We start from the raw sequence: 15,039 nt of genomic DNA, 5'->3' as shown, positions 1-15,039 counted from the left end.
GAGAATTTCATGATTTCAGGTGTTTTTAAAGGATAAGTAACACTCCACTGTGTAATGTACCACATTTTCTTTATCTATTTTTCTGATAAGGGGCATGTAGGTTGTTTCCAATTTCTGGCTATTATTGACAGAGCAGCAATGAACATTGTTGAGCAGATATCTCCGTGGTAGTGTGAAATGCTCTTTGGGTATACACCCAAGAGTGGTATAGCTGGATCTTGAGGTAGATCGATTTTCATCTTCCCGAGGAACCGCCTCACTAATTTCCATAGTGGCTGTAAAACTTTGCAGTCCCAACAGCAATTGATGAGTGTTGCCTAGAATCCACATCCTTGCCAGCATGACCCATCACTTGTTTTATTGATCTTAGCTATTCTGACTAGTGTAAAATGAAATCTCAAAGCAATATTGATTGTCAATATCCTGATATCTAAGCATGTTTAAGATGTATTTGTGTTTCCTAGCCATTTGAGAATTCTCTGTTTAGATCTGTACCCTATTTTTAAATTGGGTTGTTTTCTTGGTATCCAGTTTTTTGTGTGTTAATTATATATCTAGATATCCTCTTTTTTAGGCTTTCCTTATTGAACAGTGAGCTTTTTACTCAATGATCATTCTTGCTAGCCTTTTGTGCCTTCTTTGTGAAATAAGTACTTTTAACACTTCTTTTACTGAAAAAGTACAGGTAGATATGCATAATGGAGCACAAATTGTTTCTATGTAAAGGTTGTAGTAAAATAAACAAGAAAATGAAATATAAAGAGGAGACTTGCACCAACAACCACGGCAGAAATAGATGTTGACACTAGTAGGACATAGTGATTGACTATCTTTTAAGTATTATCAGTGAGTCAGATGCTATGCTAAAGATAGTAAAGTACATTTTAATTTACACTCATTTTTTTAGTAGATAGTTGAGCATATGACGCTGAAAGAGTGCAGAACATGCTCTATGTTTGTATGGTGGTACTGGTGGCAAATGTGATTTAAGCCTGAAGGGCTGATGGGAGATGGCAAAGCCTTTATCTGAGGAAAGGAGTAGTGTAAAGAATAGTGCAGCTTTGTGTGTGGTGGTAGGGAAAGCCCTCAGCATACAATTACCTCACAGTCAATCCTTCCAAAATCTAACTATTGAGCAAAGAAATGCCACAATACTTCACTTTCAACTATTGAAGAAAAATATGAGGAAATATTTCCAAAGCATCACCAATATACTGCTGTTTTCAAGTTGTTCTATTTGGAAGAAATATTGCTATGCTTCTTAGGAAAAATTAATAACTGCATGTGGTGGTGCATATGGTAATCAAGATTCCAAATTTTCTGTCACAGTTTGGATTTTTAAAAGTCCTATCTTATGTTATGAAGTGTATGTATTTTTTGCAGATCATATGTTGCAAGTGTTAGTTAGAAATCATGGTTCCTTTGCATTGCTAAGATAGGAGTCTAAAGCAACTGCATTTTCCATTTAACAGCTTTGTTGCCTTTCTCTCACAGATTAGACATGCACATTCAAAAATTATTTTGAGCAATATTCAGAGGGTGGTTTAAATACACTGTTCTTTTGCAAATATTCAGTACACATCTCAACATTCAAATTGGAGTTAGAATCTGCTCCCTCTTTGAAAAATATTAAATATCACTGCTATGTGTTTTTAAAGTTTTCCTCAACTACCATTTCAACAGACTGGTAATCTGAAAGAGGAAGAACGGGAGGGAGAAAGGGGCTAAAGGGAATGAGGAGATGCAGAGCTTATTAGCAAATACTTCATATTTGTTAAACTAAATCCTGAGGTATAACTATTCTAATGTTTCCCATAAGAACATGTAACAAAGAGAAATAAAAGCAACATTTAAACAAAATTAAAATAAAAAGCAGTGAGTGCTTCATTTATATGCTCAACGTCATTAACCAGAAATCATCTTGCTAACATTTGTAGCAGAACAGTTGCTATCTCATTTCTGAAGTCACTCATTCTTGCCTCTACCTACATTGTAAGGTGTTTGTTTTTCTTTTACAGTTTTAAATCTCACTAACAACTTTAATCTTCCTTCCTTTCCATTAGCCCAAATTCCTATTTTTTGACAAAGATTGTATATATTCCTTAGAAATTTTCTACATTCTCAATTTCTAATACTGATGTTAAATACTTGGCATGGGGATGGTTGCCTTTAGATTAACAGTAGTTCATTTCCTTTCCTGAAAGTACAATTTATGTAGAAAATCAAATAACTGTCACATTAGGTCATCATTCCCACATGGTGACAATGGGCTAAGCAGCTTTGTTGCATACAGATGTGGCTGACACTCCTCTCTGTCATCCTCTCTAGCAGACTTTTTCTTTTATGTCACTGAGTTTTAAGCATCACTTGCTATCTTTCCTAGCTGGACCCTATCCACTTATGAACTTAGGAATCTTAGGTTATTTACACTGCATTTATATTTCAATTCATTATAATATTAATTTTGAAGATTATTACCATGACTGTGACAGTATATGTTACTTATGTTAGTCAAATAGCCTGCCATATATTTTAATAATGTTCAAGTGTAGTGAAGTGTGGTTATGTTTTCAGAAAGTCAGTACTATTGTGTTTGTGTCACTGAATGATGGACTCTAATAGGGACTTTATCAACCACCTGGAAAGTCTTCCAGACTGCATCTCGAACCAGCTGTTGCTATCCTCCTTGTGCGGGCAGTTTCAGCATTTTACCAAGGTCCCTCATTTTTTCAGGATTAGAATTCCACATTCATGGCTGCCCCAGACCAGTCCTGAGCTCATTCTCCAGCACTCTATCTTACAAAATGTATTTCTACAGAATATTGAATCTGAAAAACAGCCCTAAAATAAGTATGTTTATACTGAGACTTTAGCAATTTCATTCATTGTTTTATTTTTCATATTTAAACAAATTACCCTCAAAAGGTAAATTATTCTAATTTACCTATTTTATTTCATACAGATCATGTTGTTTGTGAAGAAGAGTTTAAATACGCCATGTTAGCTTTAAACTGTATATGCCCAGCAACATCTACACTTATTACACTACTGGTTCATACCTCTAGAGGGCAGTAAGTATATTTTTTTCTTAAGATAATTAAATTAGTAGTTGTGTGATAAAGACCTATAGTAAGCCAAGATATACAACTAGATATGTGCCTTCATTTGTTTTTGTGTATGTTATCTTCATTTGAAAGATATGAATATCTTAAGGGACCTAAGACATAAATAAAGTTTATCTTACTGGTTATTAATCTTATTCATTAATCTTGATATAATTTTTATGAACAACATTCTAAGTTTCAACATTATTTCTTGGGTTTAGGGTTAGTTTCCATGATTAATACTTTTACAGTACTTCATATTACAGTGCTTCATATTACTTACTTGGTATTGTAGTCAAAATGTTGATTATCTTACTAAATTCTACTGTGTGCTTTTGGTCAAGGTGGGCTGTTTGTTTGTTTCTTTATTTTTTGTTTCTCCATAAGTTAAATGGTTGCCATTTAACTGAACTACTAAATCAAATAGATTCAGTATGCATAAATTTTTTCCTAGAATGCATGGTGGGGAGAAGTCACTAATATAAAAACAGTAAATACTCAGTGGTATTTTAAAGTAGATTTCACTATCTTGTCTCTAATTGCATTTCTGTTCTGCTGAGATGAAAAGATTCCCCCAGGAACAATTTCACAAATTCTTAATAGAAATATTTTTATTCTGCATGTTCACAAGTGTTTAATCTCAGCATTGAAAGGAAGTAGAGAAATCATGAGTTGGGTGGTTTATTTTCAAGAAGTACTCAGTAACTTGATTCAATTAAAGTACAGAAAATCATTTAGTTAACAATTAATTGAACAGAGACATCATCAAGTTTATTCAATACTTTTCCTACTAGCTTTGTTATTGAATATTACAACTATAATGCTGAAAGTTTAGTTTAACTTCACCCCTGTTCGTACAAAGGAAAAATTCATTGTTTAAGAGCTGTAACTCAGATTATCTTGTGCAAATGCTAATATATGAGTTTGTTTGTTTGGAGATACCACTCTAGCTGGATTTAAAAAAAATGCATCTGCCATTAATTTCATTTATTCCATTGAACTTTACTAAAATCACCATTTTTATCACATAATTAAGGATTTCCATTCAATATGGTGACCTGTAAAATCACTTTACTATAGCATAAATTCTCTTTTCAGCCATAAGTTTCTTTAAAGGATCATAACTAAACTTTAATTCATAGGCCAGGAAGTTCACCAGTAATGTTTAAAGTTTATCATTTAAATATACTCATATTATCGGTCATCAGAAATTTTTAATTAGCGAAAACTGCCCAAAAACCTAACTATTAACAATCTCCATACATCCTTTCGGCCTTGACCAGCCACTAAGTTACTCCTGTTTCTGTTGCTTGTCAGTTCTAGACTATTCCATGTGTCATGTGTTGCTGGCTTGCTTTCCATCATGTAGATTGACATTTTCAAAGTCCATTCATTCATACTGTGCTGAATTTTGATGCTGTTCTACCACAGGGGAAACCACATTTCATTTTTCCATTTAACACATAATCAGCACAGGTTGTTTCTGACCTCTGAAAGACACTATATTCAAAATGAATATATATATATTCATTTTGAGTCTTACTAACAATGGTCAGGGTTCCAATTTCATCAGTTTCTTCAATACTTATAGTCTTCCCTTTTGCTCCCAACTCTCATAGGTGGGTGTGAAGTTCCCTACTGTGTCTCTAGCTTGCATTTATTCATGTATAATTATATTGAGCACTAATTTTATGTGCTTTTTGGTATGTAATAAAAGTACAATTACATGTATCATTGAAGCAAGACCTTTTGCATAACGTACAGAAAATTACTATAGGAGAGAAATAGTTAAGTTACATAGAATATGAAAAACACCTTAAAATTTATTTATAAGCATTTAGCACTTTAATTTGTCAACACGTGTGTGTGTGTGTGTGTGTGTGTGTGTGTGTGTGTGTGTGTGTGTGTCCCACCCATGGAAGTGTACATGTAGACATAAGAGGGAAACTTAAGGCAGTCAGTTCTCTTCTTGTATCATGCCAGTTCTGGATACCACACTCAGGTTGCCATGCTTGGTAACTGTCATGCATTCCCACTAAGCTACCTTACTGTCCTGTATGGCTTATAGTTTATTGAATATTATTAGTTCTTATGTTCATAATAAATGTCAGCACTGACATCAAAATAGTACATGTTACTCCATTTGTTTTTTTTTTTGTAAGATTGTACATTTATTAAACTAAATACAAAATTACCTAAGGACTAAAAATCCTTCATGAAGCAAATATCTTTGCTGGAGAAATAAAATTTGGTAATCAAAGATTGAATACTACTAGGTTAAAAGTGTGTTTGTAATTGCTTTTCTGTCCTTTTTACTTGAAGCAATTGAGATTTGAACTCCCACTCCACCCCCAAAAAACCTGCAAAAAATAGCATAAACAGTTCCAATACTCTTGTTAATACTTTAAATAATACTTATACTTTTTGTAGATTTAGTGCACTTCTCAAATGAGGGCTTAGTATTAGTATAAATACTATCTTCTTGGTTATTTGACCTCTTTGAATTGTCTACTAGTATTATTTTTCTGGTCTTTTGTCATATCAAAATATCCTGTTTTATGTTATATATGTATGACTTTCTTCTTCTCAGCTTCTAATATGTGGTGCTTCCTATGGAGATTGGAGCATGTATAATCACATGATTTTTATGAACAAATAAGAAGGGAAGACACAGATATATTGTTGTGCAGCTGTATATGTCTGTTAGAATATATTACATGGAATTTTCCATAGTTTCAAGAGAGCCTAGAAGAAATGACATCTGGTGAATAATGACCAGAGCTTGGTTTTTAAATACTGTTCTGAAGTAAAAGGAATGGGATGCTGTTGATAATGACTGATGTAGGAAAAGTAGAACATGAACCTCAAAAATCTGATGTCAGAGAATAAGGGCATGCTTCATGTGGGTTTCAGGAAAATGACACAAAGTCAATACTAAAAGGTTTTCTAATGGAGCTACAAAATATGTACCAAGATGTTTTTAAAATTGTGAAATGAAACAAATACCAGGAGTTCACACCAATAAAAACTTAAAAGTTGAAGGAAACTTACAGCTTTCTTTCCAAAGAATTCCAATATTAAGTATAGAAGAAATGAGAAAATATGAAGCTAACCTTAGGAAAGCATGATGTAAATATTGTCCTTCTACAAATGTGTGCTAATAGTAGTGGGTGCAATTTCAAGGAGACCTAGAAAAGCTGTGTTGTTGGCATACACTCCCAGATGTTTATTAGCTGCCAATTTAAAACTTGTAATTTTACAGGACAGACCTAACTAACATACCTTATACAAACAATTACTATAAATATCACCAATAAAAGTACCCAAGGTATTTCACAATTCTTCACAGGATGCATAAAAGACCAAGGTTAGTTTCTTTGATTTTTCTGTGAACAGTTCCCCCTTCTGAGTAGAGAGCAGACAAATCTACACAGAAAACTTGCACACAACCCCCTGGCCCATAGACTTCCAAGTGTCACAGTAGCAAAACAAGGTAGGACTAGAGGTTTTATATTTCATCATTTCATGGACGTTAATTTGGAAAACTTTTAAATCCTCCTAATATCCTGTTTTGACTGAGAAAGTGCACTCAGTGAAAATTTTCGGAAAATATTTTTTTTTTTAGAGGAAAACAAACACCAAGGCAAAATGGAGGCAAAGGATGCTTGCTGTGCCCCACTGCTCGGAGACCTTGTGCTACGCTGAGCAGAGCCTGCAGCTTTTCTCTACTCAAAAGTAGGCCAATGACCTCAAGTGGGAAATTAGCCACGAGCCATCCACTGTGCACTTTACCTAACATCCACACATTCACTATATTTTAACACCCATGAGAAAAAGAGGAAATTCCAGTGTTTTGTCTCCAGGAAATGGTCCAAGGAAACCCACCAGGGAGTGAAGAAAAGGAGGGAGATGTCGAAAATGAGTGAGACACTTTATCTTCTCCTGAGCTTGTTGCAGAGAGCCCAGGGAATCAGCTGCCATGTGGGTGGGAAAGAAAGTTTTTCAAAAGTAATAGGGATTATAATTACCATCCTGACTGCCAGAAAGGAAAGGAAGGGGAGGGTGGGAGACGGAGCTCAAAAGGACTATCTTTAGCTCCATAGAAAGGTTCACACTCAGAACTGTGACAGAAGACTATATTTTGTAATCTGGAAAATCTAGTTCAGTGTTTAGAATAGAGTACCGGTGACAATGAGGGGTGCTGTGACTTAACTTTTAAGTCTCTCTCTCTCTCTCTCTCTCTCTCTCTCTCTCTCTCTCTCTCTCTCTCTCTGTCTGTCTCTCTCTCTCTGTCTCTGGTTCTACCCACAACACCACATTCTTTCTTCTTGGTGCACCTATGCAATCCCAACATTTGTATAGTACAGGCAGAAGGTCAGAAGTTCAAGGTTATCTTTGGCTACCTAATAACTTTGAAGCTAGCCTTGAGAACATGAGAACTTTTCTTGAAGAAAAAAAAAGTGATAGAATTTTTAAAATTATCTAACCCTCTAATACCGCCAAGATATTTTGGTGTGATTTTCTCTGGCTTCCATCATATGTGAAATGGTTAACGGGCTTCCCTCCACATCTTCTCATGCTTTTGCTCCACACCCTGCCCAGCCTGCTGAAATTCACTGCAGTGAGATGCAGAAATAACTCTTTACAATGACAATGACTGACTGCAAAATGGTCCACTGCTTTGTGTTGGCTACCTGCACAGTTCAGGTGGAGTGTAGCTTCCAGCATTCAATTCAATGTTAGCTCAGTGCCTAACACTTACTCTTAAGACTCAGTTCTATACTTCCCCACACAAATTGGTAGTAACCTAAGTCAGCTCCAGTTGCATAGTCACCTCTGACAGACTGTTCAGGTAGATTCCCTTAAGTGACCTTCAGGCCTTAAACATAGCTCATTTACACATCCAGTAGATATTATAGATGATTTTAGTGTTAAACTAATCTGTCTTTGTGTGTGTGTGTGTGTGTGTGCGTGCGTGCGTGCGTGCGTGCGTGCGTGTGTGTGTGTGTTGACTACAAATAAAACCTAGGAAAACTAATAAAAATATTACAACAGACTGAGGAACTTAAACAGAGGAAATTCATTTTCTCACAGTTCCTCGAAGCCAGAAGGCCCCGATCCATGTTCCATCTCCTTGATTGCCTTTTGCTAGCTCCTCAGATGGTGTCTCCTCAATGAGCCCACAACTCTGCTGTCTTTTGTGTGCCCACGTTTCACCTTCTTTTAAGAACACATGTCAAGTTGGACCAGGACTCACTCTAACAATCCCAGTTTAATGAAAACACCTCCCCAGAGGCTTGAGCACCAAATGCAGCCACAACCTGAGGATGAGGGATAAAGCGAGGACATGTGAATGGAAGGGAGGGCACAGTTGGGCTCACAACCTGGTCAGAAAGAATGTGTGCAGGGGGTTCTGTTGGATCCCATCCACAAACTGTTCTCACTTCCAGTGTATGTGTAGTTCTCAAAAGTTAAGAAGCATGATATTTTCTGCTTGTGCCTGGCGGTCCCTTATCCATTTCTTCCATAACACAAAGAAGACAAAAGTATCCACGTGAGGTGGTGCAACCTTTAGTCCTGAAGCTTTGGAGGCATAGGCAGGGTGATCAGGAACTCAAAGCAACACTCAGCGTTATTGGGAATGCTATGTGAAGAACAGGGTGGTGGTGGGCTCTTTAAATATGCTGTAACTTGTCTTTTATACAGACTGGTGTGCACTGAAGTTCACATAGAAGGGCCTTTTATTTTGTGTATCAACTAGTCTAGATGGTGACTAGGGGAGGGGTTCCTAAGTACACTAATAAAGAGGAAATTGGAGGCCTTCCATAGAACACATTTTGAGAAGTCTGTATAGAGTGTTGGCCTTGCAGTCCTCTGCTTGGGGTACCTCTAATAGCTTAGCATTCATCATCAATTGAGATTGAACCATTTCCATTTGAAGTCTTTAAGACTTTCTATGCATGAGTCCTGGTTTATTTTTACCTCCTAATCTCCCATGGTTCTCTTGTGTATAGCACTTTCTCCAAATAACACATCCTAAATATACTTTGTAGTTTCCGCCTTCTGTATCCTTTTTAAATGTGGTTCCCTCTGCCTTAAATTCACTGCTTCTGCCTTCCTGGAAGACTTTGTTACATCAAAGGTTCTTTCTCTTTATGAATATTTTTTAACTTTCTAATTTAATGTGGTTTATCCTTTTCATGAACTCTCAATGAATTTTGTTACATTTGACCTATATATGTGTTATGCCCCTTGTGCACAGGTACTTATGCTCCTGCCTCCTTGGTTATAAAATAATTCAAAGTAGATATTACATCTTATCCATTTATATTTCTAGAAAAAATTAAAATACAGATGCTCAATAAACGTTATGAATGAAGCAAAGGATGTGCTAAACATGGTCATTCAAAGCCCATGATTCCAAGCATTTTATGAACCTTATGCATTCAATTTTTCTCCTTCATGAGATTTTGTTGAAAATGACACAGGAATGATTAATCACAAGTTTACACGTAGTAAAAGAACTGAGAGTTTCCCTTGAGTTCCCGAAAGGTTAGAAATAAGCAATGTCACAATTGTGAGAAAAGCACCAACCAGAACGTTTTTAGAGGGTGATACAATAGGACAAATGTACCCCCATGAGACTCTGGTGTTGAAGCTTCCTAGAAAAGGAAAGCAATAAAACAGCCCTTTAGGAACAACGAAGGGGCATTCCTCTCCTTCGCTGCTTCACCACCCAGCCATTACTTTAGTTAGAAGTGTATCACAAAAGAATGAGATGGTAAAGTATTTCTTAATATAGTTTTGTATTTTGATGTGCATATGTGTTTAACCCATTTATTACTATATCTTGTCAACTATCTATTGATCTATCTTTCTATCATCTACCTATTGATCTATCTATTGATTTATCTTTCTATCATCTATTTTTCTCCTGTGTGGGGGGAGGCAGAAGTCAATGTCCTCTACTCCTCCACATCATTTTATTATGTACTTTGTATCATTTAACTCAAGCTTTGTTTTACCTGGAAAAAATAATGAATTTTCATCCCCTAATTAAACACACTCATCTATAAAACAGTCATAAATTTTCTTCATTTGAAATAGCAAAAAGTTAAAAACCTTTTAACAGATTTAATTAATCATGTAAAAACCTTTTCATATTAATTTTGCAAGGATCCAAATATGCATGGCAATATTTAATCTTCATCATACACTCTGAACTTTTATCAGGTTTGTGCCATAAAAGGAAGTTCCCTAAATGTGAATCTGTAAAGAGACACTAAGGGAAAAGCATTATAGCTACTTAAATGAATAACAAGGAGCAAGTTATGGATGTGAAGACAAGAGAATGTTTGTAAAGTATTCCCTATACTTCACACTAGAGAAAGAATGTTGGCTGAGAACTGTCAGGATCCCGTGTAAGGGGGTGGAAAGTGGTTCTGGACAAAGATTCTGTAATGTCCCAAACTTTCATAGATTTCTAATGTGCTATAAAGATTAATACATTTCTTGTTTTTGTTTGATGTAAGGTCTTTCACTGAATCTGGAGGTCCCTAGGCTAAACTAGCAGGCCAGTTAATCCCTGGAATCTGCCTGTCTCCTGTAGCATTGGGTTACTAGTGTGATATGGGTCCTGGGCATTCCAGCGAAATCCTTGTGTTTTTTTCAGATTTACTTTATGAAAACTCCCCTCCTCCTAAAACACTTTTCAAAAACTGTCTGAAGAATATTATCTACCAAACAATTGGAATTACAGCTCGGCCCTTAATAGTGAGACACTTTTGAGTCTTTAGACTAAATAGACTTCTCCCTTTTGATTCGGTGTGAGCTGAGACCTGCCATGTTCAAGATGCTCTCCCCAGAGAAATGGTTCTCTTTATTATCCTAATTTACAGTGCTCAGAGTTTTAAAATATAACTTTTTATTTGCTGAATGACACTATATTGGAGGTAGTCCTGGAGGACAGTAACCTGTATTTCAATGGGGATGTTGTATGTAAATAGGAAATTACATTAAATATATTAATGTTACAAAAATAGGGACATTTAAGTAATTGTAGAGAAAAATACTAAGGAATTATATAGCCATATGGATGGTTGTTCAAATATATAAATTGCCATGGCTAATTTTTGTTGATACATTTTTTAAATTTTGAGATATTAAACAAAAATGTCCACTGACATGATCTATAGAAGTTGAATTTTCATTTTAAGTTTTTTTTTTTTTTAGTGAGAAAGAGGTCGTAACAAATCTTGAAATTCAAAACAGCTTAAAGTTAATATAGTTATTGTCAGAAAGATTAAAAGGAAAAAGTAGATGGAGAAAGAATTAAGAAGTGAAGAAGACTTAATTGAAATCAGAAGTGGTATTGCTAGTCTTTTCTGAAATATTTAGTATTGTAAAAGCTAATGTCTTAGTTGACAATTTCAATTACAAAGTGCAGAGAGACAGTGCATGAAGACTGACTACCCAGCATAGAAGATCAACCCAAGTGTGATAATATCTTTTAGTACACCTTCCACAAAGTTCAGATAAAAATATTAAAGTAAGAAATTTTAAGACAAGAAGAAAAAAATGAAAATATTTAAATTGACATGGTCTGGTTAAATGCAAATTATTAATAGAGAATCCTCCCTTATTAGAGAAAGAGCACTGCCAAATTTAAGATCATTCCTGATGAAGAAAAATTCTTAAGGAAATATCATGTAATCTTTCTCCTACAGGAACCTAGGCTTAAACACTCATTGGGGGTCAATACTAGAGGGCTGGTTGGAAGAAAGTGAGAACAGAATGATAGGGAAAGGAAGTTAAAAATTAGCTAAGTCAAAAGACATTGAAATAACATAATTGCCAATTGGACAACTCCACTATTATTTCTTATTTTACCCACTAATTAACAGGAATTAAGTGAGTATCTCAAAAAACACAAATTGAAATACTGTAGGAGAAATCAACTTTGATTTCAGTGACTTTAGCCAACCTATCAACTGTTCATATTTAACTTTTGACCATTTTAATTCCTTATTGAGCTTAATCCATCTCTTTAATGATAACTTTTGTTAATTTTACTATTAGTATTGTGTCAGAATTATATTGCACAATCTTTCTCTCAAATTTAAGCAATTGCATCTCTTTTACAGTGAATACCAAATACCAAATAGCTTCCAGTCCCATTTAATAGTAGAAAATCAATTATTACTTTCTATATTGTTTTTGCTACTTTTTCAGCCTTAGAACTCAGATTTCTGTTTTGATGTACAATAATATAAATAGCTGAAATCATGCTATGAAACAGAAGTGCAAAGCCACATCCTAGTGTAATGAGCTGTCTGATCTTCTTTTGTTACGTTATGCAGATTTCTCACCCACATTATAGACATCATAATACTATACATGCAGTACCGTCATCTGCAAAGTATGTATTACAGCATCATTTCTATTCTGCTCTCATATCAGATAGGAAACCAGTGATAGATCAAAGTAAGAATGCCACCAAAGTGCTTAATTTGCTTAAAAATAAACTTTTATTGGAGTTACTTATAGGACACAGATGAGGGGATGCTCATACAAGCAGAAATGACTCAAAGACAGCTGCATCACCAAGATCCCTAAGGAAGGGGTGACAGCTTACATAAGCTGGCCACATAGAATGCACAGCACAGATTTCCAAAAGCTCAACAGGCTGGATGTATCATTTCTAGGTACTATATTTGGCGCAAGATTCTTCCAGCCATCAGTGCTGGTCTCTGTCCTCTTTGTCATGGATTGTCTGACTTGAGAATCTGAGTTGCCCTTACTTTTTACATATACTTGGGGGGACAGGGAGGCACTAGTGATTCTTGTCCATTTCAGGGACTTCGGAAACATTTGAATTGTTTACTTTCTGATCTCCATGAGATCTCTGCAGGACAAAATGTTTCATCTCCTCATAGAACACCTCTTGTCTTAATAAGCTTCCCTCTAAGATGAAGGTTTATCTCCAAGGAACTTTCTGGAAAACAGCTAGCAAGAATGAAAGTGCACCCAAAGATTCAATGGCTGTTGATGTTGTAATTATAAATGTTTGGGAACTTCATGTGCTCCCTTAAGCTCACAAATTGTAATGAATATAACAACATAGACCACTATACATCATAATTATTTCTTTGGTCAACAATGGTCAAACTGTAGATATCTGCTGAGTAGTGGGTGTAAAGCCAAGTTTGTAATATCATCTACATAGTTTAATTTTTAAATAAAGTACAAGTTTCATATGACTTCACATTAATATATTTCATGCATGTTTGAAGAAAATTATCCTGTAAATTCTTTGAATAAGTAACTAGAATGAAGATGATATTAAATCTAAAGGTAGTTACAAAATTAAGTAAGATTAATTGAATTGAACTAGATTCAAGTATTTGGTTCCTTGTATAAGACTTTTAAAAAAATCTACCATTAGTCAATATAATGTTAACAAACATATTTGTATCCTTTATTATAGGATTGTTTTAAAATGAATTTATATACTTTCCTTTTCTAAGGCACCATTTTCAGTTACATGCAAAGGCTATGTTAGTTCCTAAAATAGATTACTACCAAAGATATCTTGTAAAAATTTATTTTTGTTGATTTGAAAATAATCTAGCTTCATAATATCAATAATTGGATAACGGCAAGTCATGTGACAATCTATGGGAAGCTCGGTCAACCTGTTATTGTGTGTCTTGTGTTAATTGTATACTTCAGTGTCAGAGCAAACACATCATGCTGGATAAATAGATAAATGCTATTATAATATTCATTTAAAACAATGAAAGTAGTGTTGTAAAAGAGGTAGATTTCTACTAATTGACTACATTTCCCAAGTTTAACGACAATGCTCCATGCACAAAGGTCACTCTTAGTTTTTCTTCAGTGTTACAGCTTCCACCATACATACAAAGAAAATGCAAAGGTTAAAGTCAAATTTTCCTTTCTACCATTTGTTAATGGTGATGAGAAAATTTTTAAATTAAAACTAAATTTGCTTCTTTTTGTATATTTATAGTGTCTGTATTGTGTGTGAGAGCAGGCTTTCTTAAATTTATAAACACAACATGTTCAGTTCACATGTAAATGCAAAGTATCTATTATTTCAGAGTTGACCACTCAATATTGAACAGTTTAATGCTCTTTGTTTCCCTTGGTAAAGACTATTTTTCTGCTTTCAAAACTCCTTAGTTGCCTGTAGTTCTTTGTGTAGGGTTGAGGTTATATAGGATTCTGCCCTTCTGTGTTAACATGTCTACAGATATTATCCTTGTTTAGGTCTGGCATAGGCAGCCATGATTATTTGACTTCATGGGTAAATTCTCTGACTTTTCTGTCTACCAACAAGAAAAAAAGAATCAAGATATTTGCTGACCAATGGTCACTTCTCCACTAACTATGAAATCCTAACTCTTACCTGGATAAATCAGTTAGCCTCTCTGTAACTCAGACTCTTACTAAAATGTTTAGTGCTCATTGGTATTGTAAATAAACTTTCACTGAAAAATAAGGGAATTTCAAAATTGTTAGTGACAGTTGCCCATAATGACAGTTGTGGAGAGAAGATGTTATTTACCAAAATCAGTCATTGCCTGACCACCTGGGTGGGGTCACTTTGACCGGGGTAGGCACAGTTGGTGGTTTTTCTTATGACGATTTATGACTCCTTGGCTGGAGCTAAATTAACATTGCATCAAACAGGGCAGGGAATTTCTCAAGGTGGCTTTTTCTGAGGATGGAGTTAACTCCATCCTCTCCAGTTTACCTTGCTCTTTCAAGAACCATGGTGGCAGTCATCTTTATTAGCTGGGCCTAGCAAGTAACCTCTTTTGACTTTGACCCTCTTCAAGCTATTCTTAACACGATGATAAAAGGAGCTTTTGTAAACACTAAATGCATACTTTTGCACATATTTACAATC

General features: G+C 35.1%; 1 protein-coding gene across 3 annotated transcripts in view; it reads left to right on the top strand.

Moving 5' to 3' along the window:
• Kcnt2 (potassium sodium-activated channel subfamily T member 2) overlaps nucleotides 1-15,039 on the top strand; it is a 339,295-nt gene that overhangs the window by 236,325 nt on the left and 87,931 nt on the right. For all 3 annotated transcript variants that reach the window (XM_035445603.1, XM_027417432.2, XM_035445602.1), the window contains exon 14: nucleotides 2,963-3,071. In XM_035445603.1, coding sequence (XP_035301494.1) covers nucleotides 2,963-3,071 — 109 coding nt within the window. The remainder of the gene's footprint in view (nucleotides 1-2,962; nucleotides 3,072-15,039) is intronic.

This window comes from Cricetulus griseus, chromosome 5 (genome assembly GCF_003668045.3).
Source record: "Cricetulus griseus strain 17A/GY chromosome 5, alternate assembly CriGri-PICRH-1.0, whole genome shotgun sequence".
In the NCBI taxonomy this organism is placed as follows: Eukaryota; Metazoa; Chordata; class Mammalia; order Rodentia; family Cricetidae; genus Cricetulus; species Cricetulus griseus.
Note: the sequence above shows the minus strand (reverse complement) of the source record. Positions and strands in the feature narration are given on the sequence as shown.